Source organism: Gadus morhua, chromosome 12 (genome assembly GCF_902167405.1).
Source record: "Gadus morhua chromosome 12, gadMor3.0, whole genome shotgun sequence".
Classification (NCBI taxonomy): domain Eukaryota; kingdom Metazoa; phylum Chordata; class Actinopteri; order Gadiformes; family Gadidae; genus Gadus; species Gadus morhua.
The window spans coordinates 30,608,321-30,633,184 of NC_044059.1; the positions used below are offsets into that span (position 1 = coordinate 30,608,321).

Consider the following 24,864-nt stretch of genomic DNA (forward strand, 5'->3'; position numbering starts at 1 on the left):
GGTGCCGCCGATAGCCCCCACCCCCCCCGCGCGGTCATCAGGACAATGTACAAAAATAACATCCGGGCGTCGGCGCGATCCGCGGCCTGAACCCCATCCAATTAAAAGGCAAGTTGTAGGAGTAATATGTTGACACATGCCAAAATACTAATTAAATTAACAAAAAAAACGCAGCAAAAAAAGAAAACGGTGTATATTGTATTGCATGTAAATATTGTATAAAATCCTTAAAAATACAGTTTAGATAATTACTTAGATAAGTACTGAAGTCACCACAGCCAAAAGTGCAGAGGTTCATAAATAAAACATCGACTGTGGGCACAGTGGGGCCGCAACTCAACATTTACAAAGCCCCCTCCACGCACGCACGCACACGCACACATACATACACACACTCACTCACACACTAAGCGTTGGGTCAAAAGGTCACAGTTCACAAACGAGGGCTTGAAGGTCAAAGTTCGCGAGTCCTCTTGGCTCCCGGTTTGTTCGGAGGCGTCAGCACGCCCTGCCATCACCCGCGGGCCTTCCACGGCGCCATCCTAAAGGTCAGTTTGTCGCTGTCCAGGAAGTGGTGTTGACATAGGCACGCCCAGATTAGATCAAGGAGAGGAGGGAGGTCGGAGGGCGATGAAGGAAACGTAAGGCGACGGTTCAGCTTGTCTTCATCAGCCCTTTGAAAAGGCCAATCCCGTTTCCAAGTGTGTGTGTGTTGTGTGTGTGTGTGTGTGTGTGTGTGTGGTGTGTGTGTGTGTGTGTGTGTGTGTGTGTGTGTGTGTGTGTGTGTGTGTGTGTGTGTGTGTGTGTGTGTGTGTCTTAAAGCTATGCAGCGCCACGGCAGCAGGAGAACAGGGGAGGGGCCGGGGTCAGCGGAGGTCAGCCTCATTACGGCGGACTGCTGGAGTCCGGCCACAGTGGGTTTGGTTTGAGTGTGTGTGAGACCGTGTGTGTGTGAGGACCGAGTGTGTGTGAGGACCGAGTGTGTGTGAGACCGAGGGTGTGTGAGTCAGTGTGTGTGAGACTGAGTGTGTGTGAGTGCGTGTGTGTGAGTGTGTGTGTGAGTGTGTGTGTGTGAGACTGAGTGTGTGTGTGAGTCAGTGTGTGTGAGTCAGTGTGTGTGAGACTGAGTGTGTGTGAGTGAGTGTGTGTGAGTGAGTGTGAGTGAGTGTGTGTGAGACTGAGTGTGTGTGAGACTGAGTGTGTGTGAGACTGAGTTTGTGTGAGACTGAGTGTGTGTGAGTGAGGGTGTGGGCGGAGGTGTGGGCGGAGGTGTGGGTGTCTCGAGTTGAATCCCAAGTGAAGGGTAAAAAGAGGGAGATGGGTGCAGCCCAAACCAGAGGGTGAAACATGCTTCTGCTATCCCTTCCGTCTCTCTCTGCAGCCATGACTCTGAGCCCCTCCCTGCAGACCCCCCCCCCCACGAGACACCCGCAACATGGAGCGCCATACTGGGAACCCTTATCCCCGATGGCGCGAAAAACCAGTATGGGAAGCGGAGGGGAGAGTCTATCAGAGTGGGAGGGGGGATGTCGGTCTGGGAGGGGGGGCTGTCGGTCTGGGAGGGGGGGCTGTCGGTCTGGGAGGGGGGGCTGGTCCACACCACAGCAGGTGTATAAAGGATAACGGTGGGTTTAAAATTCCTGGGATTTCCAAGGCAGCTTTGCGTTCCAGTTTTTGACAAAAGTAACCGCGGGAAAAATACCTGGGCTACAAAGACACAGTGGGGGGGGGGCTCCGTTTAACACTGCACCTTGTCCATGGGTGGGGGGATACTTGTAATTCTGGCCCTCAGAAGACAGCCACACAACAGAGTGCGCACACACCAGTGCAAACAAACACACAAACACACACATGCACTGCAAGTAGCAGGAAGGCACAGGGCGGTGTGCAGCCGGAGGACGTAAAGCGGGGAGCTGCCCCTGGTCCAGAGCTGCCCCTGGTCCAGAGCTGCCCCTGGTCCAGAGCTGCCCCTGGTCCAGAGCTGCCCTGGTCCAGAGCTGCCCCTGGTCCAGAGCTGCCCCTGGTCCAGAGCTAACCCTGGTCCAGAGCTGCCCCTGGTCCAGAGCTGGTCCAGAGCTGCCCCTGGTCCAGAGCTGGTCCAGAGCTGCCCCTGGTTCCAGAGCTGGTCCAGAGCTGCCCCTGGTCCAGAGCTGGTCCAGAGCTGCCCCTGGTCCAGAGCTGCCCCAGGTCCCGACCGACCCACGTCTGAGGAGGAGCGATGCAGTGAGTGCCAGGAGGCGGGTCTATCCGCCTCGTTGGGGGGGGGGGGGGGGGGGTCGAGGCCTCAGCGTGGTCGAAGGACATTCTACAACATGTGTTTAACAAAAGATGACACACACACACACACACACACACCAACGTAAAAAGAGAATGTGGCGGTGAGATGTGTTGCGGGGGGGGGGGGGGGGGGCAGACGCCGCTCAGAGGTGGTGTAGTGAGAGGTCCGGTCGTCATGTCAACGAAACACCAACCAAAGTGCTCCGCCCCCTGCTGGTTTATCGGGGGGGCCACCCCCCCCCACCCCCAACCCCAGCCCCACCCATGGCAGGCGGGCGGGGGTGCGGTTCATGTGACACCGTGTCCCCCTGTCAGTTCAGGTCTGTCCTACGGCAGCGGGGGCTCCTCCCCCCCCCTCCTTTAGGTGGAGACGGCCCCCAGGCCGCCCCGCCCGCCCGCCGCCCGCCCGCCGCCTCCTGTCACGTGGCCGTGGCCTCAGGTAGCTCTGTAGTTTGCGGACCGTTCGACTCGTCCAGAGAGAAGAGGTCAAAGTCAAAGGTGGTGTTGGTCACGTTGAAGTGTCCGTCTCCTCGATCAGGTTCACGATCTGGGGGGGGGGGGGGGGCAGTGGTTAGACAGACGGACAGACACGCTGGGGAGACAGACGGACAGACTGCGGAGACAGACGGACGGACTGCGGAGGACAGACGGACAGACACGCAGGGGAGACAGACGGACGGACTGCGGAGACAGGACTGACAGACGGACCTGCTGCAGGACGTTGCGCTCCCTCAAGGCCATCAGTCGGCGGTGGAGGTCCACCAGCTCCTCCGTGTAGGCCTGCCCCCCCACGAGGAACACAGAGAGCCGTTAGCTGGAGGGAAGCATCTCTCTGACGACAGAGACTGAGGGATATTCTAGATTTATGATCCTTTGGTTCAGCCCTCGTCCTCAACGGCTAGCGGCCACATGGGGAGCCAAGAGGCAGACAACAGAGCCATCATCAGTCCTCGAGAAGGAGGTCAAGGCTTTATGAAACTACAGACCAAGATGATGACACATAAAGTCATCATCTATTGATGACAGAGTCCCGAGGTGCGACAGGAATATCACATGGTTTAAGGTCAGACAGCTTCAGCGGGCCAGGGGCATCGGCCACATGTTAACGTTGACAAGGCATGTGTAGGGTGATGAGGTAGGAAAGGTTTCATTTACCCTTCCTACCTTGTCGAATCCCTTCTTCAACACCTTCTCTGAGCGGAAGGGCTCCGGGCTCTTCCTACCAGACACCTGAGCACAGACAGACAGAGCGCACACGGACAGCAGGACAGAAGATCAGGGGGCCGTTTGAGGGGGAAGACCGCACATTTACAGATTAATTAAAACTTTTAACAGAAAATAAACTATAGGAGGTAGCACTGGTAACAGCAGCTTGACCGGCTGCTGGCCTTTGCTGTTGCCATGACGACAGACGCAGAAACCAGTGTGTCTCCATGGATCCATTGCACTGCTAAAGGTTCATGAGAACGGTCCTGATTGGGTCACCTTGTTGTGGGAGGAGCCTTGTTAAAGTCATGAGAACAGTCCTGATTGGGTCACCTTGTTGTGGGAGGAGCCGTGTTAAAGTCATGAGAACAGTCCTGATTGGGTCACCTTGTTGTGGGAGGAGCCGTGTTAATGTCATGACAACAGTCCTGATTGGGTCACCTTGTTGTGGGAGGAGCCGTGTTAAAGTCATGAGAACAGTCCTGATTGGGTCACCTTGTTGTGGGAGGAGCCGTGTTAATGTCATGAGAACAGTCCTGATTGGGTCACCTTGTTGTGGGAGGAGCCGTGTTTCTGCGGGGGCATGGCCGGGTCGTGGCCGGGCCGGTGCGAGCCGTCACTGCTTTCACTCTCGCTGTCCAGGCTCAGTCTATGGGGGGGTCAGAGGTCAGACACAGGTAGGACTGAACGGGTTGGATGTGGGCACCAGAAACCAACACAAAATCAATCAATCAATCAAAGGTACTGGAGCTCTCTAAAGATCATATACAATCTATAGTGGAGCGAGGACACACACACACACACACACACACACACACACACACACACACACACACACACACACACACACACACACACACACACACACACCACACACACACACACACACACACACACACAACACACACACACACCACACACACACACACACACCGAGAGTCCCGGTTGCTGGGGTTGTTCTTCACGGGGGTCTCCTCCTCTGAGCTGCTGTCGTCGTCGTCCGACTCCTCCGACTGGATCTGCTCCACCATGGAGCGCAGGGGCCCTGCAGAGCCAGACAGCGTTAACCCAGGGGCCAGGCGCTAACCCAGGGGCCCTGCAGGGGCCAGACAGCGTTACCCAGGGGCCCTGCAGAGCCAGACAGCGTTAACCCAGGGGCCCAGCGCTAACCCAGGGGCCCTGCAGAGCCAGACAGCGTTACCCAGGGGCCCGACGCTAACCCAGGGGCCCGGCGCTAACCCAGGGGCCCAGCGCTAACCCAGGGGCCCTGCAGGGGCCAGACAGCGTTACCCAGGGGCCAGGGGCCCTGCAGAGCCAGACAGCGTTAACCCAGGGGCCAGGCGCTAACCCAGGGCCCCTGCAGTGCCAGACAGCGTTAACCCAGGGGCCCATCGCTAACCCAGGGGCCCTGCAGAGCCAGACAGCGTTACCCAGGGGCCCGACGCTAACCCAGGGGCCCGGCGCTAACCCAGGGGCCCAGCGCTAACCCAGGGGCCCAGCGCTAACCCAGGGGCCCTGCAGGGGCCAGACAGCGTTAACCCAGGGGCCCAGCGCTAACCCAGGGGCCCAGCGCTAACCCAGGGGCCCGACGCCCAGCGCTAACCCAGGGGCCCGACGCCCAGCGCTAACCCAGGGGCCCAGCGCTAACCCAGGGGCCCAGCGCTAACCCAGGGGCCCGCGGCCCAGCACTAACCCAGGGGCCCGACGCCCAGCGCTAACCCAGGGGCCCAGCGCTAACCCAGGGGCCCAGCTTTAACCCAGGGGCCCAGCGCTAACCCAGGGGCCCAGCGCTAACCCAGGGGCCCGTGGCCAAGCGCTAACCCAGACGCCCGACGCCCAGCGCTAACCCAGGGGCCCAGCGCTAACCCAGGGGCCCAGCGCTAACCCAGGGGCCATTAGCCCAGCGTTAACCCAGGGGCCCTTAGCCCAGCGCTAACCCAGGGGCCCTGCAGGAGCCAGACAGCGTTAACCCAGGGGCCTGACGCCCAGCGCTAACAGAGAGGCCCTTAACCCAGCACTAAAAGAGAGGCCCTTAGCCCAGCGTTAACCCAGGGGCCCTTAGCCCAGCGCTAACAGAGAGGCCCTTAACCCAGCGCTAACAGAGAGGGGCCCTTAGCCCAGCGCTAACAGAGGGGCCCTTAGCCCAGCGCTAACAGAGAGGCCCTTAGCCCAGCGCTAACAGAGAGGGGCCCTTAACCCAGCGGTAACAGAGAGGCCCTTAGCCCAGCGCTAACAGAGAGGGGCCCTTAGCCCAGCGGTAACAGGGGGGCCCTTAGCCCAGCGGTAACAGTGGGGCCCTTAGCCCAGCGGTAACAGGGGGGCCTACCTTGGCCCGGCTTCTGGCCCGGCTCAAAGTCCGAGTCGGAGCTGGACTCGGAGCTGGAGCTGGAGTTGGACGGGCTGGACGGGGCCGACTGCTGGGGACAGACAGACGGACAGACAGGTCAGAGTGGGATGCAGACGTCCTGCCACGCCTCGCAGCAGGCGTCATGTGATGCTGACGAGCCCACGGGGCCACGGACCTCTGACTTGGACGAGGCCTCGTCCTCCGAGTTGGAGTCGTCTGACTCGGGGGGCTTCTTGGGCTCCTTCAGCTCCTGGGGGTCGCTCTTGGTCTTGGCCCAGCGCCCCTTCTCCTTGGGGGGCCTCTTCTCGGGGTAGGGCTGCCCGGCCGCGGCCGCCGACGAGGAGATGCGCGGGGAGGTGCCGGTGAAGGCCCCGGCCCCGGCCCCCTTGGGCCCCTCCGAGCTGCCCTTCTTCTGCTTCTTGGCGCTGGGCTTGGGGGACTCCACGGCCGAGGCCCGCTTCCCGGGGGCCTTGGGGTCCGCGGCGCCGGCCCCCCCGCCCCCGGCGCCGCCCCCCCCCCCCCTTAGGAGACATGCCCTCCATCTTGGCCTCCTTGAGGGTGAGCTTGGGCTCCTTGAAGGCGGCCTTGGGCGCCACCTTGCCGCCCTCGTCCTTCACCTTGACGTCAGCGGGCTTCTTGGAAGAGGATGACGAAGAGGAGGAAGACGAGGGGTCGCGGCCGCTCTTGGCTGCCCCGTCGCGGTCGCTGTCGCCCTTGGACGTGGCCTTGCTCTCCGAGTCCTTGCGGGGGCGCTCTCGGTGCTCCTTGGTGAGCTTGTGTGGTTTGGGGCCCTTGCTTCCGCCGCCCTCTTTGCTGGGCTCCTGGGGAGAGGGGGCCAACCAGGCACTCAGAGGACGGTTGCATTGGGCAGACACACGCACCCCCGTACCAACAATGAGGAGCAGTAATGTGAGTGGCTGGGGCCAGCCAAGGGCTGGAGGGGTGTTGTGTGCAGAGGACCAACCTTGGACACATGGGAGGTCTTGGTCTTCTTGGGGTCCGAGAAGGCGGACAAGGGAATGGTGGGCAGCATGGGGTAGTCGGGGCTAGGCCTCGACACGGCCTCCGCCCCCTCCGGGACCACCATGACCTGCACAGCCACACCATAACTAGCATCATAACATCAGGGGAAAGCAGACTCCATACCCATGTACTGCAGCTAGTGCTGGGCGGGATACTGGTATGAACCGGAATACCAGTGCTATGTTGCGCCACGATAGGGATTTTGCTATACTGTGGATCCCGTTATGTATTCATCAATTCTAATGTGGCATTTATATCGACACATTCTTACACATTCATGTGTCATAATCCCAGACGGTGTGGTGTAATAATCCCAGACGGTTTGGGGTCGATGTTTAATAATCCCAAACAGTGTGGTGTAATAATCCCAAACAGTGTGGTGTAATAATCCCAAACAGTGTGGTGTAATAATCCCATACAGTCCATGAGTAATAATCCCAAACAGTGTGGTGTAATAATCCCAGACGGTGTGGTGTATAATCCCAGACGGTCTGGTGTAATAATCCCAGACGGTGTGGTTTAATAATCCCAGACGGTCTGATGTAATATCCCTGATGGTCTGATGTAATAATCCCAGACGGTGTGGTGTAATAATCCCAGACGGTGTGGTGTATAATCCCAGATGGTCTGGTGTAATAATCCCAGACGGTGTGGTTTAATAATCCCAGACGGTCTGATGTAATATCCCTGATGGTCTGATGTAATAATCCCAGACGGTGTGGTGTAATAATCCAAGACGGTGTGGTGTAATAATCCCAGACGGTGTGGTGTAATAATCCCAGACGGTGTGGTGCAATAATCCCAGACGGTGTGGTGCAATAATCCCAGACGGTGTGGTGCAATAATCCCAGACGGTGTGGTGTAATAATCCCAGACGGTCTGGTGTAATAATCCCAGACGGTGTGGTGCAATAATCCCAGACGGTGTGGTGTAATAATCCCAGACGGTGTGGTGTAATAATCCCAGACGGTCCGGTGTAATAATCCCAGACGGTGTGGTGTAATAATCCCAGACGGTGTGGTGTAATAATCCCAGACGGTGTGGTGTAATAATCCCAGAAGGTCTGGTGTAATAATCCCAGAAGGTGTGGTGTAATAATCCCAGACGGTGTGGTGTAATAATCCCAGACGGTCTGGTATAATAATCCCAGACGGTCTGGTGTAATAATCCCAGACGGTCCGGTGTATAATCCCAGACGGTCCGGTTCATAATCCCAGACGGTTTGGGGTCGATGTGTAATAATCCCAAACAGTGTGGTGTAATAATCCCAAACAGTGTGGTGTAATAATCCCAGACGGTGTGGTGTATAATCCCAGACGGTCTGGTGTAATAATCCCAGACGGTCCGGTGTATAATCCCAGACGGTCTGGTGTAATAATCCCAGATGGTCCGGTGTATAATCCCAGACGGTCCGGTGCATAATCCCAGAAGGTCTGGTTCCAGCGGCCACTCACCCCCCCTGCCCGCACCAGCTTCCTCCTGAACTCTTTGGTGGGGTTGTTGAAGGTGAGCTTCTCACAGCGCAGGTGGTTCACGGGGGGATTCCCCTCCAGGTTCAGGAACAGGTCGTAGTTAAAGCACACCTTCTTCGGCTCCTCCTGGAAATCAACGAAAGAAGAGGATTAATGGACGTACAAGAAGGGAACGACTGTTTACATTCCCAAATGACTTAATGCTGGAAACCCCCTCATTCACAAAGACATTTTATCAGAGGCCATGTCACAAGCTAGTTTACCTTGATCTCTCACACACACACACACACACACACACACACACACACACACACACACACACACACACACACACACACACACACACACACACACACACACACACACACACACACACACACACACACCTATGTATTTCACAATGAAAGATTAAAAGATAAAGCCGATTGGGCCTTCAGTGACCGCCAGCCAAGCGCTATCAGCATGGGCCCATCACACGGCTAACAGAAAAGAACAAACCCTGGAAATCAATAAGACCGCAAGGGAAACTGAGCCCTGGAGGTGATAGGAAACCATTCCGAAGCAGAGATCCACTGAAGAGGATAAAAGGTCCAGCTTGATTATGCTGGTGATTGAGACGTTTGGAACAAATGTACGCAGTAGAAGACATTGAACACAGCTTCTAAGAATAAAAGAGAAAACAAAAGATTTTCTGGGTTTTGTGAGCAATGGCGAATGTCTTCCTGTTAAATGTGCTTTCACTTCCTGTCCTGATCCCATTGTGATCAACGACAAAGTGAATTGAAGAACCACTGTGTTCAGGATAGCGGTATTATAATATTAATCAATACAACAATTAGTCATGATACTAACAGATACAATAAAAGATCTCGTCTTAAATAGAGCCATGCTGTAGCGCCTGGGTCTATTACGTCATTGGTAGAGGAGAAGCCTCTGGAGCCTTCATCACAGACCAACGTCACCAGACAGGGTGGAGTAGCACCAACCTGAGGGCAGAGGCACTCCCAAGAGGCCAGAGGCCACCGCAAGCTCCTCCCCCCCCCCCCCCCCCACACCGGGAACGCTGTGATCGACGGCCATTTTGGACTACCTACTTTCACGTGAAAACCCAACCGATTCCTCTGGGGGGAAAGATGGTAGACCAACGTGGCCACAATCAGCCCCCTTGTTACGCTGGGATAGAGCCACCAAGCACAACCCCAGAAGAGGAGTGGGACCTCCCTCACACTGACCCCCAGCAGGGTTACAGTCAGTACCCCAGCAGGGTTACAGTCAGTACCCCAGCAGGGTTACAGTCAGTACCCCAGCAGGGTTACAGTCAGTACCCCAGCAGGGTTACAGTCGTCAGTGACCACAGTGGAGGGATCATCGTCCACTCAGAGTCCCGCGGCGGCGCTGGGCTCCACCTGCGTTGGAGCCACCATGGGCTAACAAGCACTTCCGACGTCCCCAGTGGGGGCAGGACCAGGGGAAGCTGATCCGAGGAATCATCATGTGACGGTGGTTCAGGTCCCGGGGAAAGGCTGAGGTCTGTGGGCAGCAGACGTCTGCTCTCACCGTTCTTTCCGTTTCTTAAGGGAACAGCCTGCACTTTTGTGACGCGGTTTTTCCAGGTTTGGGTTTTTTAAAGCGACTCAACAGGAAACACAAAGGAAGCAGAGCTTCTTATGGCGTCACCGCTCCAGCTGGGCTCAGACCGAGCTGCAGGGGGTTGGTTAATGTTTCCCAGGGGGGCGTGGGGACCCCCTCTCACCTTGTTCTTGAAGTAGACCTCGATGGGCATGAGGAAGCCTGCGTAGCCCGACTCCTCCACTTTGTACGGGGGCTCTTTGCATACTGCGGCCCGGCCACAGAACGGGGGGACAACAGAGGTTACTCAGAGCACAGAGGAGCAAAGACAAACAGCACATCCATTATTGATTGTTTTGAGTTGAAACCGTGTTTTAAGCTGCACTCCAAGTGAGGCTGGAGGCAGAAGGTAGCAGCGCAGACGGGGCCAGGCTGCTACCTTCTGCCAACGTGCGGCCAAAACATAAAGTGTAGATTAATGATCAGCTGCACCATAGGAACTGCCTCATTCTCACCCCCCGGCCTCGTACCTCTCTTGGGTTTGGGGAAGCTCTCATGGAGGCGGAACACCACCTTGTCCACAAAGTGCTGGATGTCTCCGGCCTCCGGGCCTCGGACAAACACCATCCAGTCGTGGGTGAAGCCTTCTGATGTCACCTTCTTCCTCAGCTGAGCCCTGTGTCCCAGCTCCAGCTTCACCTGCACTGTGCACTGGAGGAAGAGACGCAGAAAGGCCTTAGTGCTTGGTACTAGAAATGAGCAACGCAAAGGACTGAACCATAGGCCGAAGTACACAGAGAAGGCAGACAACAAAATGTCTGGAGGTTTAGGTCAATGTTGATTTTGTACTGCTAAATCAAATCTAAATGTGCCATTGTCAGGTGAATAATACATTTGTTTGGTTACAAAGGCATTTGGTATTCACTGCATTCAAACACATTGTCGTTGTCCTGCATGTCGTAGAAATCTGCCCAAGACAGAATATATTAAACCACAAAAAGAGTTATTTAGTCATAAATGATTAATAAAAAACTGATAGTGCCCCACAAGCTAGGAGCAGCATGTGGGGCTCGCTCCCTCTGCCTGAGGCCGCCCCGTAGGGTTAGGGTTAGGGTTAGCTAACCCTAACCCTAACCCGTACTGCTGCCTGGAGCCCATGTGCTGGTGAAGGGGCTCTGAGGTGAAGTAAGGCAGGGGGTGGGGTGGGGGGGTCCGGGCTGGGGGAGGCCCTCCATGTCCAGGACTGCAGAATGTGGGATTTGGCCCCTTCTACCGGCCGCCGTGAGCTGGGAGCAAGTGGGGGGATTAGAGCAGGCTGGCTGAGATGAGTCGCTCTGGCATTCTCAGGACCCCCCCCCCCGCTTCTCCCGGCGATGCTGTGGCGCCGGCGGCCTTAACCTCCAGACTCCACGCAGCCACGCCCTCATGAGTCGCCACGGGCCCCCCCCTCCTGAGCCACGAGCCCCCCCCCCCCCCCCCCCCCTCCAAAAAACTCTTCCAGAAAGCTCTGGCTGAGGGCCAGCCAATAGGAGAGGGCATAAGAAACGGTTGAACAACCATTTATTTAATTTGTCGTATTTTGTCGTACAGGATCATAATGCATCGCCTCAATGTAGTAACCACGTTACATACCTTTAAACAAAGCTTCCACAGTCTTTCATACACTGATGTTAACTAACCCTAACCGTGCTAATACTTCTACCTCAATCACATACATTAATAAATAGACCAAATCTCACCTAACCATTATAGTTTGGAGACAGTGCAAGGAAACTAAGCATCGTGGCATAAGAAAACCCAGCGATCATCCAACAGACAGACCTGCAGGCCAACATGATTCACAACAATTAACCCCACCTGCCGTGGAAATAAACGGTTATAAACTGAATTCCATGTCAACACAATTTTGTGTTGGAAAGGAAGATCTACAGTTGGTGACCAACAGCCAGATATCCTCATGTGGACAATGAGGGCTAAGGCAGGGGATTTGAAGGCCAGTTGAATGAAGGTATTTAAGCCTAAAGGTAACAGAATTGTACGAAACCTCAACTCCAATCCACCACGTTTATATAGTTGAGGGCAAACATGAATAGAGTTGCTTTGTATCTACAGTTAATATCAATAGAGTGGAATGAAGGTGGTAGCTACCATTTAAAGTAATATCCTATACAGCTAGTAGCTGTCAAATGATATAGAGGAATGGTATAGGTTTTTATTTATAGCAGTCTAAAACCAACGGATTCCAGTTGCGTGTATATGCAAGTTATTCAATACAAAAACATGCAAATGAGACAACAGCAGCTCCACAGTTCATTGAAGTCCTCTGGTTTGGGGGGGGGGGGACAAACAGTGCTTTGGTGAACGTACTGCGAAACTAAGGAGCAATACTACAAATAACATTCCTATTTGTATATATTTATTTCCAAAGAAAGATAATAAATACATTCCCACGTCTAACGTTGGCCATAAGAAAATAATGTGTTTTTCTCCTTTGCACCATATTCTGTCCATACAAAGTGAAGGTTGGACTAAACGGGCAGAGCATTGCTATGTCATCATGTACTGATTTGTTGCACTGGTTTTTGAACTGGTCTGGGCCGGGGCTTCAACGGGTGTCCGTTCCAGCAGAACACCTCCACTCCTCCCTAACCTGGGAAGGCTCCACCGGCGCCTTGTAGCTTAGCCTAGCCACGGGCCCATACATTCCTGCTGAGGTCTGCTAGCATAGCGCTGCTAGTCAATAGCTCCAATCATCATATATTTCGAGAGGTTTCGTCCCATGCACATGGGGGCTTTTAAAGGAAAGCGACTAGAACATGCACCCCCGGCTCTGTGTAGCCGTCCGGGGGGCCAGGCGGTCCCGGCCGGGCAGCAGCCCCTCGTAGCGGTACATACCGATGGGGGAGCTAGCTCAGAGCTACTTCAGTTCATTAGAGCCGTTCTGCTGCGAGCACAAACTGCCCGCTCCTGTTCAGCCACAGCCTTCTAATGGATTCTGTGCAAAAGCTAAATGGTGTAGGAGACACAAAAGCCAATGTACCTGATTCTCCATGGTTCTTCAGCTCCAGTGGTCGTTGTATTTATTTACAGCGGTGTTTGGCGTCTTCCCTGCTCCTCATTGTGTGTCAGCCCAGAACCGGAAGCCTCGCAGCACCCGCCCCTTCCAGACGGCTGCTGGAACCAGAGGAAACAGACAGCGGGCTCCTCCAACCAGGAACGGGAAAGTTCAAGCCGTTCAAAAGGAGCCAACCTTAGCCTCCAAGAGGTGGGTCTACCGTTGAGCTACAAATACAATCTAATCATTTGTTGCAACGTTCTCGAGCACTAGAAATATTATTCCATTGACTCAGTGGTAGATCAGTTGTAATATTTGCACAATGCATGACCAATGAATAATTAACGCGGGAGAGCAATGAATTCTATTTGGAAAAACGGTATATGAATGTGCCGGTAGGGGGATAACAATTTATTATGAACTGAAATAAAATAAAATAGATGGATTCTACATTTTTATTGAGTCGAACTGACAATAATAAACAGTATAAGAATGCAGACACTGATTATTTAATTTTCTGTTTCCTCCACAAAAATCAAATACACATTTGTGTCTCTCAACTATTTTTGCTATCAGTTATTTAGCATTGGCAGCTGATATCATTATTTGTTTGAATTAATTTGGGTAATCAAACTAATCTACTAGGTCAATTGCTGCATATCTCGAATCATGTGGAAATGATTGCACCTGACCCTAAAGTAGCATATCGCACGGCTTCCATTGCAGATGATGTTAAATGAAAGTAGCATCTGTTGTGATTGAATGTCTTGGTTTTGACAGAGAGAGGGAGATGGAGAGTCACCATCCAGCCCTGGTGGTCTGATCGGATCTGGCCTCTGCTTCAGGGCAGAAAGTCACCACTGTCTCCCTGACGAGTGGCCTCGGCCCTCGGCCCTCTGCCCTCGGCCCGGTCATATCACCCCTCAACATGGACCCCCTCTCTCCTGAACTAGTTTGGTTAGATGTCGGGTTAGGGTACCCCAGACTTAATGTTTACAAACACTGTAATCAAACTCCATCATTTTTAAAGTCTGGCAAGAGCCAATGAAAACGGAAGACAAATAACATTGTTGCTAGTTTGAATCTCAGCACTTGCTTAAGTGAGTTGTACTAAATATTCTTATATTTACCAAAAAGTTGATAAATATAGAATGGATCCATTCAAGGTAATACAACATTGGAGATGCTTAAATTGATTATAAAAGTGTAAAAGTGCAATGAATATAAATGCAATACACACATCATGCAGTTATTAGGAATGGGTTTCCATTCTATAACACAATTGTAATTCTATAAAAAAATACTTGCATTTAAAAAACAGCAAATATCACTATTTCATTGCGGTTAAAAAGTCCAATGAATGCCAAAATACCCAATGGTATATAAGTGAAGAGTTAAAAAGATTGAATGCATTCACTTTAAGCATATAAAAAATGTCCATGGGGTCATTTTCTTTGACAGCTATTTCTTTTAAACACTATTACGGAGAACGGTAAGCTCTCTAGAGTACGGTACCATAGAGTACTGTAATAATAGAGTACGGTACCATAGAGTACTGTACCATAGAGTACTGTACTAATAGAGTACTGTACCATAGAGTACTGTACCATAGATAAGTAACTGTACTAATGGAGTACTGTACTAATAGAGTACGGTACCATAGAGTACTGTACCAATAGAGTACTGTACCATAGAGTACTGTACTAATAGAGTACTGTACTAATAGAGTACGACACCAATAGAGTACTCTACCATAGAGTACTGTACCATAGAGTACTGTACTAATAGAGTACTGTACCATAGAGTACGATAGCAATAGAGTACTGTACCATAGAGTACTGTACCATAGAGTACTGTACCAATAGAGTACTGTACCAATAGAGTACTGTACCATAGAGTACTGTACCATAGAGTACGATACCTATAGCACCTTTAATAACAGTTACATACTGGGAAAAAATGACGGAACATGCATGAGGTTTTTCCAGCAGCTCATTTTCTTCTTTTAGATTTGGTTCGCTAGCATTCTTTCCTCAACTTGGTGTTGCCTTTTAGTACAATGTGGGGCAATCCGACTTCCCACTGGTCACATGGCCAGTACTGTATTCCAGGAAGGGAATAGGGAATCTCATAGCTGGCGTCTAGGAAGGCGATGAGGGTCGTGCCGTAGGCCACAGCCATCACAATCAGGATGTGCCTGGAAGTCACACAACAACACAAGGGCATGAACAACCACTCCATGTGGAACAAGCTTAAAGAGAAACAAGGATGACCCCGGCGGGACCTACCAGATCCCGTGACCCCCCGCTGGGACCTACCAGATCCCGTGACCCCCCGCTGGGACCTACCAGATCCCGTGACCCCCCGCTGGGACCTACCAGATCCCGTGACCCCCCGGTGGACCTACTAGGTCCCGTGACCCCCCGGTGGGACCTACCAGGTCGCATGACCCCCCCGGTGGGACCTACCAGATCCCGTGACCCCCCCGGCGGGACCTACCAGATCCCGTGACCCCCCGGCGGGACCTACCAGATCCCGTGACCCCCCCGGCGGGACCTACCAGATCCCGTGACCCCCCCGGCAGGACCTACCAGATCCCGTGCAGGTAGCAGAAGTTGAGCTCCTGCCAGAAGGCACAGCCGAAGCGGTCGCTGATCCAGCAGGTGATGGCCAGCACCCACAGAGCCACCATCCTCTTGGCCAGACGCAGCGCCTTGGGGTCAGTACAGCTGCCACACAGAGAGAGGAGGGCGGCTGAGACTGGGATCCCCACGGGGTCTGAGATCCCCAGGCTCCCAGGGCAATATTCAGAATGTCAACATCAGGTTCCTAGGATGTGACACCATAACAATTACCAGGTCTTGTGTTTCCGCCAAGCGGAGGCAGTAATGTAGAAATGGGGGCCATCTATATATACCTACTGTACATATATATACCTATATATATACTACCTATATATATATACTGGTTCTGAACATACTGTTTCATTTCCATCCGCAGTACATAGAGCAGCTGGAGGCCAAAGACGTTGAGGACGTAGGCATTGGCGGTAGGCTTGACGAAGGACGACACTGTGGTGAGGGCCGTGATAATCAGGACCAACCTCCCAAAGCTCCTTCTGTGTTTGGATTGAAGCAGGAGAAGAAAACAATGAAAGCCAGTAGAAATGTAGAGAAGCTGCACTGGGATCAAACCTCAATTATCCAACCAAATTAGACCAAAACACACACACACACACACACACACACACACACACACACACACACACTGAAAGGGCAGCGTACCTGTCCTTGATGAAGGAGGGGAAGCGCCTGCGAGGGAACCAGAGGGCGTAGCCCAGAGCCAGCACCCACAGGATGGACAGCTCGTCCAGCATCTGGCCCAGGAAGCTCAGAGTCATGTGGAAGTAGAGCGAGAACACTCCTGTGGCCGGACAGAGGAAGGAGAGAGCCTTCAGCGTACAATCACTGGAAACACACGTCAGACATAGAGGCTTCAGACTAAGAGAACCGCTTGGAGAGAGGAGAAGAGAGGCTGACCGACGAAGACCATCATGAGCCACACCAGGTGAACGGCCTGGTGCCTCTCTCTCGCGTAGGGGTGCAGCAGGTACAGCATCATGGGAGATATGATGAAGAAGATCAGGTTGCTCACCTATTGGGGACATCAGAGAGTTCATTCGTCAACATCCTCCTTCATTACATATTCATATGGTAGCGAAGGTCTTGGCTAACAAGAAACTTGGGGATTTATGAATAATGTACACTTGAAAAATAGAAAATTGCGGCTCTAGACCCATCAATCGCATTCCACTGAAAATGTTTTGGGGTTTTATATCACTGTTTATGTTGATGTAACCTTTATCAACCGAGTCATGTTTCTTACCGTGTTAAAGTACTCAACCACATGTTCAGAGTGCCTGTAGTTCTCCTCACACCAGTCGACCTTTGAACTCTCATAGGCAAACACTCCAGACACCCTCTCACTCCAGGGGGAACCTACAATATCTAGTTAGTTAGTTAGGGATAGATAGATAGCTAGATAGATAGCTAGATGGATGGATGGATGGATGGATGGATGGATGGATGGATGGATGGATGGATGGATGGATGGATGGATGGATGGATAGACAAACTGATGATAAATGGTAAGATGGATATGCATATTTTTATTGAATGCTTGTTGAATGAGGTTTTCCCGAATCCCATTTCATTCACAGAACAAAATATATTTTCAAAATGTTTAAAATCCTAAGTACACTGGACTATTAATTTAGTGGCCTACAAATACATCAGATTTGTAGTTATAGTTGATCCCTAACAATTTTAGCTGCCAAAAATCATTAAGACATAGGAAAATAAGAAATTACACTTTTACTGTCCTCCTGTTGGCATAATTAAATGTAATGACATTAAAGCTCTCAACAGTTGCTGTTGAATAGCTTGCCGCATTTTGAGTGTGTGTGAGAGAGAGAGAGGGAGAGAGAGAGAGAGAGAGAGAGAGAGAGAGAGAGAGAGAGAGAGAGAGAGAGAGAGAGAGCGAGAGCGCTACCGAAATCAGAACCGACAGAGGAGCCTACCTTCCATGCTGCTGCCGCTGTCCAAACCAAAGCTCAACTCCAACTGATTCCCAGCGGAACAACAGGTGGATTTAGAGGTGGAGCAGATGTATCCTCAGATCCTGTTGCACGGGTCGAGCCTGTCACTCTGACTCTGTCACTCTGTCATCAGGAATACCAACGAGTCGCTCCGGTCAATGAATGAATGACACATTCCTTAATGGGGGTTTCGTCTTCTTATGTTTGGAAATCTGAATCGAGGATGTTTTTGAATTCGCAATTTGAATTCGATTTAAAATGTATCCATTAACTTCTAGACGCTTCAACATAACGAGTGTTTCACTAACGGAGGCCACTGCTTCTGGTGGTATTGTGCGCACGAACTGTGTGGAAAGTGTTGAATTGAATTACGAGTTTTATCTTCTAGAATCCACTGGCATATACATATACAGGAGAGAGAGAGAGAGAGAGAGAGAGAGAGAGAGAGAGAGAGAGAGAGAGAGAGAGAGAGAGAGAGAGAGAGAGAGAGAGAGAGAGAGAGAGAGAGAGAGAGAGAGAGAGAGAGAGAGAGAGAGAGAGAGAGAGAGAGAGAGAGAGAGAATGATAGAGACGGAGCAAAGCAAAGAGACAGCTACTGTCACCCTATAAATGCTTGATCATCAGAAACTTGAAGAACTTGTAATTGCAATGCTAGTTCTCCAAGTTTGCCCCACGCACACGCACACACACACATACATTTTTAAAGGACTGACGGGGACATCTCGCCTTTCAGGAGCAGGGGCGGTTCTAGACACATTTTCAATGGGGGGGGGCGGGGGGGGGCAGACTGGGGCCAGTTGTTTTGTTGGAGGGGCACATTGAACCCGGGACGCAAAAAAAATGAGTTTAGTACTAAGTAATGCATTCAAAAACACAACATACAATAATTGGCTTTTTCCCGTCACAGCATTTATTTCAGTAGCATTGTATTACGTGTTTCCTTCAGTTACAGCAATTGTCAATATTATACATTTGAAATGTTTCATTAGTTAAAGCAATTGTCAATATTACGACCTTTTGGGTTTCCTTCACTGACATCAAACCACTCAGTATCACACATCACCAACAGCAATAAAGTAAAAATTATATATTATAAATCTCAAGTCCCACCTTGTGCTTCAGTGCCGCACCATCGCAAGCAATCGACCCCCCGGCCAGACGGAGGTAAAAAGAAAAACTTTTGGAGGGGGGCCCACTGGGGGCCACAAGCTCAGTTTTACGGGGGCACTGGCCCCGGCTGGCCCCACCCCAGAACCGCCCCTGTTCAGGAGTCCACGTCAGACCTTACTACGGATTAAATCCTTAAATATTCGGAGGCGCCTCGACCAGTGTGTAGGAGTGTGTAACATGCTCCACTCAAGATCAACAGTCATTGTCTTTCCGTGTTTAATTCATATACAATTAAACGCCATTGATTGAAATTACAGTTTGAAAAGGTTCAAAACAATCCAGCCATTTCTGTAAATGGCACAAACATATGTGAATAAAAACAGCAGTACCACAATATTGTAACCTAAAACATATGAAATACATTTTTAGCAAAAGATAATTGATATGAGCTATCGGTAAAAGCAGAACCAGAAAGTTCAGGTGGTTTTAAAAAGCAGAGCAGCGAGGAGGGGGGGGGGTCCTAAAGAGGTCCTATAGAGCAGGACGTTCTGAACGACAATTGATGAAACCTGAGAGGCTTCTAGCAACCCACGCCAACACAACAAGATGCTCTCGACAGTATGCTGCCGAACGGGTAATATCAGACGCAGGCGTCTAGTACTCACGCCCGATATTACAGCGTCCTTAAATACCTCAATCTAATGTTTACAATTCACCCCACCCCAATCACGTGGGAGTGAGGAGCTACTAGGTTGCCTCACATAGTTAACTTTTATTATTATTTTCTTTAACACTGTAGCTGTCAATTCCACCAAAGATATGCCATCAATACCATCTGATTGCTGATGTTAATCGGACTGACTCATAATTAAGTCAAAGAGTTCAGTGCAAGTCTTCCATCTCTCTTTGGTGCTATTGCTCTCCTTCAGGCCTGTAGGACCGACAGGGCCGTCGGATCAGATCTTCTCCACATAGTTCCCAGGGAAGAGGCCTTCACGCCCCTGAATCTTGCCGGTCCACCAGCCTGAAGGGTCTGTGGGTCAGAGGAGCACATGAACCTCGCCCCCGGACACGAAACTGTAGATACTAGATATAGACACTAGATATAGACACTAGTTGTAGATACTACATGTAGATACTAGATATAGACACTAGATATAGACACTAGATGTAGATACTACATGTAGATACTAGATATAGACACTAGATGTAGACACTACATGTAGATACTACATGTAGATACTACAAGTAGACACTACAAGTAGACAGTACATGTAGATACTAGCTGTAGATACTAGCTGTAGGTACTAGCTGTAGGTACTAGCTGTAGGTGCTAGCTGTAGATGCTAGCTGTAGGTGCTAGCTGTAGGTGCTAGCTGTAGGTGCTAGCTGTAGATGCTAGCTGATGATACTAGCTGTAGATGCTAGCTGTAGATGCTAGCTGTATGTGCTAGCTGTAGATGCTAGCTGTAGATGCTAGCTGTAGATGCTAGCTGTAGGTGCTAGATGTAGGTGCTAGCTGTAGATGCTAGCTGTAGATGCTAGCTGTAGATGCTAGCTGTATGTGCTAGCTGTAGATGCTAGCTGTAGATGCTAGCTGTAGATGCTAGCTGTAGGTGCTAGATGTAGGTGCTAGCTGTAGATGCTAGCTGATGATACTAGCTGTAGATGCTAGCTGTATGTGCTAGCTGTAGATGCTAGCTGTAGATGCTAGCTGTAGATGCTAGCTGTACTGTAGCCCCAGCCCCTGATGGCCCACCTTCTTTGACCAGGTCGAAGACGTCGTTGATGTTGAAGCTGATCTCGTCGGAGTCCTGGCCCACGTACTGGTACAGGGCGCGGCACTGGGGGCCCTGCGGCTGCGCCCGGGGCTTGGGGGCGGGAGGAGGCCGGTGCCCCACGCTCCTCTTCCTCTGGGCCCTGGGGGGGGGGGGGGGACAGCGGCCTTCTGGTGAGACTGATTTCTGTTTGATAATGTTCACCCTTTTGTCCTTCCTTTCTTTTTCTTTCATTCATTCTTTCATTCATTCTTTCCTCAGTTTTTCTTTCTTCCCTTCCTTCCTTCCCTGCTTCCTTCCCACTAAGCGTCCCGCCCTGGACTCACCCGGACATGCCCTGGTCCGGCACGTTGAGGAAGTCCTGATTCCCTTGCTGGTGCTTGGGGGTCTGTGATCGGGGGGCTTTGTGGGAGCCCAGTTTGGGCAGTGCTGCGCTGGGCGGGCGGCCCTGCCTCTGGGGGGCGCTGTAGGGCACATTCACCTCCCTCTGGGGGGCGTGGCCTCTGGAAGACGGAGCAGCCCCATTGGCGTGCCCTGAGGGAGAAGGAGGAGTCAAGGAGGGTCTTTGGTGAGCAAAGGAGGATCCAACTGACCAATGAGACCCCAGACACACGGTCGGGGGTTCCCTGGCGTGAAGAGATAAAGATATGGGAACGAGTGTGTACCTGTTCTGGGCTGCTGGGAGCGCCCCCCGCCACGGGACTGCGGCGCAGTCCTCCTGGTCGGTTCTAGTCAAACAACAATCATTTCATATCATTGGGTGACCTTTCTGGTAAGAGAGAGAGAGTCACAATATGGCTGTCCACCACACACCCACAGCACGTAGCATCACGTTGAACTCACACAGCCGCTTTAAGATCCTTAAAACCCAAAGAGAAGCTTACTGGACGTTTTGGGCAGCCCGTCGCCCACGGTCACGGTGAGCGTCTTCCCTCCGGCTTTGACCTGGGCCAGGTCCCCTGGGCCGCTCTGGAAGAGCAGCAGCCTGCTGCCCCCCCCGCCCCAGCCCTCCTTCTTCACCTTGAACTCCAGCCTGGGGAGCACACACGTTAGCCGTCAGCCAATGGGCTCTGTGATGGGGAGGTCACACGTTAGCCGTCAGCCAATGGGCTCTGTGATGGGGAGGTCACACGTTGGCCGTCAGCCAATGGGCTCTGTGATGGGGAGGGAATGTGTACCAGGTCCTGTCTGATGGATGCCATGTGCGGAGTTGGTACTTTTATTCTCCACAACTTAATTAGATAATAGATGGAAATGACTGCAGGCCTGACTTTACTGCTCACCCGTATTTGACTAAACTAACTAACTTAACAGCTGTAGCTGTTGTTAAGTTAAACTTGAGGTATAGATTTGACATGTAGTATGATAAGACGATGGATGTGGATGTGTGTGTGAATGCATTTGTGTGTGTATGCACTGTGTATGTGTATACAGTATGTGTATGTGTGTGTGTGCATGTTTGTGCGCGTGTGTGTGCACGACGTGTCGGTGTGCATGTGTGTGTGTGCGTTTGTGTGTGTGTGTCTGTGTATGTGTGTGCGTGTGAGTGGACCTGTCAGCGAAGGCCAGCGTCAGTCTGCTCTTGACGTTCTCCTCGTAGCGCTTGCAGAGCAGGCTCAGGAACTCCGTCTTGAAGTTGGACTCCAGCAGGCTGTCGTACTGGGCCTCATGCAGCACGAAGAAGTCATCCTGTCTGGTGCTGCAGGGGAGGTCAGCAGAGGGAGCCAGGTTAGAGCCACGGGTTAGAGCCACGGGTTAGAGCCCCAGGTTAGAGCCCCAGGTTAGAGCCCCTGGTTAGAGCCTCAGGTTAGAGCCCCAGGTTAGAGCCCCAGGTTAGAGCCTCAGGTTAGAGCCCAAGGTTAGAGCCCCAGGTTAGAGCCCCAGGTTAAAGCCCCAGGTTAGAGCCTCAGGTTAGAGCCCCAGGTTAGAGCCACAGGTCAGAGCCCCAGGTTAGAGCCCCAGGTTAGAGCCTCAGGTTAGAGTCCAATGTTAGAGCCTCAGGTTAGAGCCCCAGGTTAGAGCCTCAGGTTAGAGCCTCAGGTTAGAGCCCCAGGTTAGAGCCCCGGGTTAGAGCCACGGGTTAGAGCCTCAGGTTAGAGCCCCAGGTTAGAGCCTCAGGTTAGAGCCTCAGGTTAGAGCCCCAGGTTAGAGCCCCAGGTTAGAGCCCCAGGTTAGAGCCTCAGGTTAGAGCCTCAGGTTAGAGCCTCAGGTTAGAGCCCCGGGTTAGAGCAAGGTTAGAGCAAGGTTAGAGCCTCAGGTTAGAGCCCCAGGTTAGAGCCTCAGGTTAGAGCCTCAGGTTAGAGCCTCAGGTTAGAGCCCCGGGTTAGATCCCGGATCAAGGCAGGAGAACGCCACGGTCATGTGGTGTTAGGTGGGGGATGTTAAAGGGTTCTGCTGTCATGGTCTTTAGGTGTATTTTAAACCTGCACTATGTCCCTTTTCTAACAGAGCTAATGACTTCTTTAAAACACATCTGATGAATGTCTCAAGAATAATACATGCCCAAATGTCATTTTCTTCCCAGGCAATTTCTTGCTACAAATCATTTCTATCAATCATTTCTGAATTTCTGAACGTTCAGTACTAAGAGAAATTGTTGATAAATATACAGAAACATCGTTGATGATAACACTGTGCTGGAGACAGCATTGTCTACCTCTCAGTACAGTGTTGTCTACCTCTCAGTACAGTGTTGTCTACCTCCCAGTGCTGTGGACAGTGTTGTCTACCTCCCAGTACAGTGTTGTCTACCTCCCAGTGCTGTGGACAGCGTTGTCTACCTCTCAGTACAGTGTTGTCTACCTCTCAGTACAGTGTTGTCTACCTCTCAATACAGTGTTGTCTACCTCTCAGTACAGTGTTGTCTACCTCTCAGTACAGTGTTGTCTACCTCTCAATACAGTGTTGTCTACCTCTCAGTACAGTGTTGTCTACCTCTCAGTACAGTGTTGTCTACCTCCCAGTGCTGTGGACAGTGTTGTCTACCTCCCAGTACAGTGTTGTCTACCTCCCAGTGCTGTGGACAGTGTTGTCTACCTCTCAGTACAGTGTTGTCTACCTCCCAGTGCTGTGGACAGTGTTGTCTACCTCCCAGTACAGTGTTGTCTACCTCCCAGTACAGTGTTGTCTACCTCTCAGTGCTGTGGACAGTGTTGTCTACCTCCCAGTACAGTGTTGTCTACCTCCCAGTACAGTGTTGTCTACCTCTCAGTGCTGTAGACAGTGTTGTCTACCTCCCAGTACAGTGTTGTCTACCTCCCAGTACAGTGTTGTCTACCTCCCAGTACAGTGTTGTCTACCTCCCAGTGCTGTGGACAGTGTTGTCTACCTCCCAGTGCTGTGGACAGTGTTGTCTACCTCTCAGTGCTGTGGACAGGGTGGTTCTTACCTCAGAGAAACACCACTGATGCTGTTGAACTCCAGCTTCCGCTTCAGCACCTCTCTGATCTGGCCCTTCTCAGGGCCCTTCTTCACCTTCTCTCGGCCAATCAGATAGATGCACCTGGGGGTCAGGATGAGGTCCCGCCTCACGGACTGTGTGTGAGGATCAAGGTGGGGGGGGAAGAGGTTATCCTTGATGTGGGACAACGGTACAAATAAGTACAGAAGTGCTCTGAGAAAACACGGGGAGACATGTGAGCGGTGGCTTCACGTCTCAAGGTTCACATTAACCTCGCTCCCTCTGTGGGCAAACTGTGGGGAGTTAACGTTGTTTTAAAGTTCAATATGAAAATGGTCTATAATAAAAATTTGAGTTCCAGCAGTTGAAACAGAAAAGGGCATCAGAAACACGATGCGATGTACAACCATCCAACAGCCATGCTGGATGCGTCTCAGTGCAGAGTCCCCGTGAACATCGACGGATGTGTTACCGTGCTTTACACCGCAAAGGTCACCACGGAATATGGATCCCACCTTAAACCTGCGGTCGAACTTATTGACAGAGTCAGCGAAGTCGACGCGCTCCCTCTTGGCCAGGAACTGCCGCAGCTCGGGGCGGTGCTCCAGGCCGAGGTAGTCGCCCACGAAGTTCCTGTTGATGCTGTTCCGGCGCCGCTGCTTCGAGTTGTACAGGATGTCCGAGGCTGAGCACGAGACCACACGTTACCGAGGTGATCAGAACACAGGATCCAGGCATGGGACCAGATAATAGATGGTTCACCTAATTTAATTTTATATATTCTGAAATAAATAGTTTTAATAGACAGAAAACAGTGGCCTGCAGTAGAAAGTAGAGGTTGTGCTGCCTCTCTACTCGTATCTCCTTAACTCACCCTCCTCCCTCATCTGCTCGTACTTCCTCCTGGCGCTGTATTTCCTCCAGGCCTTCTGGATGGTCCGGGCGAAGGTGTCGAACTTCCTCTCCCTCATCTCCTCCAGAAGGAACAGCTGCACCAGGAGACAAAGGAACACTTCTCAATCATCATTTG

General features: G+C 51.8%; 3 protein-coding genes across 4 annotated transcripts in view; all 3 read right to left on the minus strand.

Moving 5' to 3' along the window:
- Window positions 1–1,564: 1,564 nt before the first annotated feature.
- mllt1a (MLLT1 super elongation complex subunit a) lies at window positions 1,565–13,251 on the minus strand. Its single transcript, XM_030373365.1, is given in 14 exon segments — window positions 1,565–2,803; window positions 2,806–2,824; window positions 2,986–3,057; window positions 3,442–3,507; window positions 4,033–4,132; window positions 4,417–4,528; window positions 5,810–5,897; window positions 6,006–6,332; window positions 6,334–6,651; window positions 6,795–6,920; window positions 8,308–8,451; window positions 10,079–10,161; window positions 10,425–10,605; window positions 12,935–13,251. Coding segments are annotated over 14 exon segments (1,755 nt in total). The 5' UTR covers window positions 12,947–13,251; the 3' UTR covers window positions 1,565–2,696.
- An 80-nt stretch (window positions 13,252–13,331) lies between these two features.
- On the minus strand, window positions 13,332–17,996 carry acer1 (alkaline ceramidase 1). 2 transcript variants are annotated; one of them, XM_030373383.1, is made up of 7 exons: window positions 17,529–17,994; window positions 16,835–16,956; window positions 16,489–16,603; window positions 16,234–16,372; window positions 15,930–16,067; window positions 15,541–15,678; window positions 13,332–15,146 (listed from the first exon to the last, which is right to left on the minus strand). In XM_030373383.1, exons 1-7 carry the CDS (start codon window positions 17,533–17,535, stop codon window positions 14,969–14,971), a joined length of 837 nt encoding a protein of 278 aa, XP_030229243.1. In that variant the 5' UTR covers window positions 17,536–17,994; the 3' UTR covers window positions 13,332–14,968. The 2 variants fall into 2 exon arrangements, with proteins under 2 accessions (XP_030229243.1, XP_030229244.1); XM_030373384.1 differs by having other exon boundaries at window positions 14,969–15,146; window positions 16,835–16,947; window positions 17,529–17,996.
- A 437-nt stretch (window positions 17,997–18,433) lies between these two features.
- myo1f (myosin IF) overlaps window positions 18,434–24,864 on the minus strand; it is a 308,989-nt gene continuing 302,558 nt past the window's right edge. Inside the window, 9 exon segments of the mRNA XM_030371750.1 lie at window positions 18,434–19,689; window positions 20,416–20,576; window positions 20,761–20,968; window positions 21,100–21,162; window positions 21,319–21,467; window positions 21,987–22,133; window positions 23,823–23,968; window positions 24,350–24,519; window positions 24,709–24,823. Of these exon segments, the coding sequence (XP_030227610.1) occupies window positions 19,613–19,689; window positions 20,416–20,576; window positions 20,761–20,968; window positions 21,100–21,162; window positions 21,319–21,467; window positions 21,987–22,133; window positions 23,823–23,968; window positions 24,350–24,519; window positions 24,709–24,823 (1,236 nt within the window). The 3' untranslated portion in view covers window positions 18,434–19,612.

Excerpts from the sequence above, each read along its gene's own strand:
- acer1 (XM_030373383.1), bottom strand. Across the intron at positions 16,604-16,834 it reads TGGTTGAGTACTTTAACACG|GTGAGCAACCTGATCTTCTT; the intron begins GTAAGAAACATG and ends TGTCCCCAATAG. Across the intron at positions 16,068-16,233 it reads CCCTCCTTCATCAAGGACAG|AAGGAGCTTTGGGAGGTTGG; the intron begins GTACGCTGCCCT and ends ATCCAAACACAG.